Source organism: Haplochromis burtoni, unplaced genomic scaffold (assembly GCF_018398535.1).
Source record: "Haplochromis burtoni strain Fernald_Lab_line unplaced genomic scaffold, NCSU_Asbu1 Contig_190, whole genome shotgun sequence".
Classification (NCBI taxonomy): domain Eukaryota; kingdom Metazoa; phylum Chordata; class Actinopteri; order Cichliformes; family Cichlidae; genus Haplochromis; species Haplochromis burtoni.
This window is the reverse complement of record NW_024582551.1, coordinates 296,309-300,849: the sequence shown is the minus strand read 5'-3', so window position 1 is coordinate 300,849 and position 4,541 is coordinate 296,309. Positions and strand designations below refer to the sequence as shown.

Below are 4,541 nucleotides of genomic sequence, written 5' to 3'. Positions count from 1 at the left end.
ACACTATATCGGATTCATATCGGTATCGGCAGATATCCAAATTTATGATATCGGTATCGGACATAAAAAAGTGGTATCGTGCCATCTCTAGTAAAAACCTAAAACGAGTTACTGATCACATAAACTCATCTAGAAAGTGTTTACAGAGGTAAAGACAGGAAGCCGCTTCCCCCTACAGCTATCGCCACCTGCTGGCTACTGACAAGAATGCAGACATGACGGAGCTCCTCACTGGCCTCACTTTTCAGACCTGGAAACTGTGTCCATCTTTCCTGATGTCTGTGGCTGTTCCCTGATGAAGAACAAGACTCTGTACCATCTGAGTCTTTGACCCTTTGAAGTCAAACACTGTTTTAAGAAGTTTTTAGGTTTATATGTTGAGGACCTAGATCACATGTGAACTCAGGGATGGTTCAAGTTGTGGACGGCTTTTCTCCCCGCACCCAAAGTCTAGAAAACAGGACTTTGGGTGATTTCTTCTTCTCAGAGACAGAGGTCCTCAGACGGTCTTTAAGTATAACGTGCTGGAAGGGTTCAGTGCTGCAGATGCAGGTGGAAGAGTCTGGAAATGGGAGCAGAACTCAGGACCATGGCTACAAGTTCAAGACTGGAAACAGTCTAAATGTCCATCTGACCATCGTCAGGTCCAAGAAGTTAGTGTTACTGATGGAACTAAGGCAAGCTTCTGTAGGGATCGGGCAAACGAGCCTTCAGATTAGTTCGTGACGATCAGTACATATGTTTTCTGACATATCCTAAACTCAAACGCCATAAATATCAGAATGGTTTTTGTTCTACCAGCATCTGCTCTGATCTTGATGCTTTATAACCAGAGCTGTCAATTTACAGACAGCTACTTTCACCAATTACTCTCCTGAACAAAGGGTTAGGGAGTTGGGACATTTACAACTCAGAGGGTTTGTAAATGTAAATGTTACTTGAGGTAAATGTCTGGTAAAACCTTCGTGTCCTGGTCTCCAGGAGCTCATTGGTCGCATCCCAGATTGGATGCAGCTGCGTGTGATGCAGGCCCGGCTACCCGGGGACACCCTGGACGTACTGCTGCTGCACAGGCTGAGCCTCGGCACCCCCGTGGACCACAAAGACCTGCCCAGTGCTAACTTGACCTCCAGACCTCTCCGCCAGGTGATGTATGGGCTGCTGCTGGGCAAAGAGACGTCATATAAGGTGGAGGAGAGAGACAGGGAGGACCTCCAGCTGAAATTCATCCGAATCAAACCAACCTTCAGTCGAGTGGCTCAGTGGCTCCAGCTGAACTCACTGCATGAGGTGACAGTTTTAATGGAAATGAACTGCGGTTTGTGTTTTTAATCCTCAGTGCAGCAAGCTAACTTTAATGTCTGTCACAATGTCGTTTCGACTCTTCGTCCGGCTGTCTCGTGGCCCCAGGCGCAGCTCTCTGAACGTCTGGAGGTCTTACTCGAGGCTCTCGGGGTGAAAGAGGAACTTCTGAACGAGCTGCCGCCTCAGCTGCGCCTCCTAGTGGCTGTGACCTGTTACTGGTGGAACAGAGCTCGGCCTCGTCCGGACCTGAAGCTGCTGAAGTCGTTGCTGCTGGGAATGAACCTCAAAGACACATCGCGACTCAGCGCAGGTAGGAAACACAACCAGAGGAGACGTTACCAAAGCCTGCAGTTCCTCTGGTGTCCAGCAGAGGCAGCAGCGAGTCAGTCCTCATAGAGTCCCATGTTAAAACTACAGCAGAAATAAACATGTTTACAGCCTGATACTGTTCTGTTCTCGGACATTCTCTGGACAGTGCTCACCTGTTTAAACTGGATTAAGGCTAAAGGTTTATTAGCAGCAGAGACGTGTGTGTGGACTGTATCATGGATATTATTACCTGTGAAATAATCTCCAGGCTCAGTTCAGTCCAGAAATATCAACCGTGTTAGTCTGTTTTACATTACACGACAAAGAAAGGTTCAAATCTACGATTCTGAAGATAAAATCAGCTTTTAAAACTTTGATTCTTCTGATCTTAGTTTTTATTATGAAGATTTTTCTTCTTTCGGTGCTGCAGAAATCTTGTTGGTTTAAAAATGTTTCTAAATAAGTCCCTCTGTGTGTGTGTGTGTCTGTGTGTGTGTGTGTGTGTGTGTGTGTGTGTGCTTTGCAGTTGTGCAGGCTCGCTGTCATCAGAAGCCTGATGTGGGCGTGGCTCACGCCTTCAGCCAGTGGCAGGTGTGCATGAAGGACAGCATGCACCTGAACCAGCTGCTGGGCCTCCCTCTGCCTGAACCAGACGTCGCACGGTGAGGCGTTCTCTCAAAGCGCTTGTTCACGAGGTCGTTTGTAGGCGTGGAGCAGATCAGTGTGCCAAACGTGCATAGGCGTGTTTTTATTATGGCGTGCTGTAGAAACCGTTACATGACTTCCTCTATGTGACGTTTGTGTTTGCGGAGGCTTTAATCAGTACAGTTCTGTACAATCGCTCTGCAGGATCAGTGACTCGCAGCTGTTTCACAGTATAAATGTGCATATGCAGGCAGACTCACACAGCTGTGTGTTTGCATGGAAAAGCCTCAATTGGCTCCTGATCCATGGATGGATGGAGCCCCTCCCTCACAGTTTGATGAAAAAGTGGCAGCAAAGAGCGGGGACTGTGTTGTAGAGTTTCAGGAGGTTCTCACATGAGATCAGAGCGCTCTGGACTCGCCTGCTTAAACCAACATGTTTGTCTGGAAGGAGAAAGAGAGCAGAGCTTAGTTAAAGGCTGGTTTGGACAAATGATCCAGCAGAGTGAACATTCTCCATCTTCTCTTTATGATCTCCAGGTTCTATCAGGGGACGCTGGTCCACCAGCTGGTCCACATGAGGAGAACAGGAAGCAGACTGAAGCGTGTCCTGAAGCCAGATCAGGCCAGTGTGCAGCAGTACCGCGACATGCTGTCGGCCATCCGCCGGCTCCGGCCCCGGCCCCGCCAGGGCTCCGAGTTCTCAGAGAGCGAGCAGGCAGAGAGGCGGGCTCTGAACGACCAGACCAACCTCAGGCTGTTCCAGCTGGACTACGACGAGGAGATAGAGGCTCGCAGCTTGGCCCGGGCACAGGAAGAGCTGCGGCTGGATGATCGGCTGCTGCTGAAAACTCGGTACAAAACCAAGGAGAGAAGGAATCGCTGCAACAAAGTGGAACTGAGCCGGAAGGAGGAGGGCCGAGGCATGGACCTCCTCTGACGGACCGTCGCTGGAACCGCCGTCAGCATCCACTCTGTCTGGCTTCAGCCCACTTTCTCCTCCCTCTGTTGGCTCCTGTGCTCCAGACTCTTTATGGGACAAATATCTGCTAGTTTTTCCACAATCTGCGTCATTTCAGAGGATTTTACAGCCTTTTATTTGTGATTTTACAGGAAGCATGAATGTAAGTTTAATAAAAGGAACCTCATCAATAAAGATTTTAATGTTTCTGACCCCCAATCTTTTTTTCCTGTCCTGTCTGAAGGATAAGAAAAATGCCCAACAGATTTCTTTTACTGCTCCTGCTATACTGGTCCACTTGATTGTCATATTTATCCAGTCTTATTATTATTATTATTATTAATTTTGATTTTATTTGGAGTTATTACAGGACCGGGCGATGGGAAACAGAAAGAAAGAGGGCAAGAGAGAGAGAGAAGACAGCAGGGAAACCATAGCAACAGCCAACCTCAGCATCAGCAACAGTCAATACTAAACATGAATGTTACTGAGCAGCACACAGGACTGATAACGCACGAGATGTTTGGAGACAGCAGCCAACCCAGACAGTGTGTGTCTGCTTACACCTGTGTGTGTGAGCGCTTGTGTTCATCAGGTTTCTCCATGTAAGTGTCTGATAGTGGGAGTGGGGAGCCATGGCCCCGCCCCCACAGGTCATTAGGCAGGCATGGAGGAAATCCCCCCAGAGCCCGAGGAGGACCGACTCCCATCCAGGGCCGTCGTCTGTGGCTCTTCTGCGCAGCTGCTGTCTCTGCTGCTATTTTCGGGGACTTCTCATTTTAAGGACAAATTTGCGTCACACTTGGATCAATTCTTGCTTTTTCAGAACGTCTCACCGCGCTCCTCATTTCAGTTTGTTAGAACATCACATTTGTGACCTGTTACTAAACATGTGGACACCAGATGGCGCTCTGCGGTGATCACAGCATCGTAAGTGTTTGTTTGGACCCGTGCAGCTGCAGATCATAAATCAGCTTCTGAAAAACACATCTGGGTGTTTCAGCTTGTTGGAAGTGCGTCGGGCATTTTGCAGTATTTTGGTTGCAGACTGACGTAATATGACGAAGGTTTCAGGTATTTTACGAAATGCACGCGGCGCCCACAGGACATCAGAAGATCTGTCCGGTGGGTTTGATTCTCAGGTTCGTGTTTGGCTCGGTGCTCTCGTACTGTCAAGTACTCGTAATCCTTTACATTTTTTTCTGATTGCTTGAGCACATTTTTGTAACTATTGGCTAATTTTGCAAAACTCTTCACACAAATAAGAAAACCTGTCACCAATCATCAAAACATTGTAGTTCTCTTGCAAAAGCAAACACAGC

The 4,541-nt window shown here is 48.0% G+C and overlaps 1 protein-coding gene across 1 annotated transcript in view; it reads left to right on the top strand.

Annotated features, from left to right (window-relative positions):
• Nucleotides 1–4,406, top strand: part of aste1a (asteroid homolog 1a) — a gene marked incomplete at its 5' end in the record, with an annotated part of 6,645 nt that extends 2,239 nt beyond the window's left edge. The window contains 4 exon segments of the mRNA XM_042225981.1: nt 982–1,290; nt 1,411–1,615; nt 2,141–2,276; nt 2,799–4,406. Coding sequence (XP_042081915.1) covers nt 982–1,290; nt 1,411–1,615; nt 2,141–2,276; nt 2,799–3,198 — 1,050 coding nt within the window.
• Nucleotides 4,407–4,541: the final 135 nt, after the last annotated feature.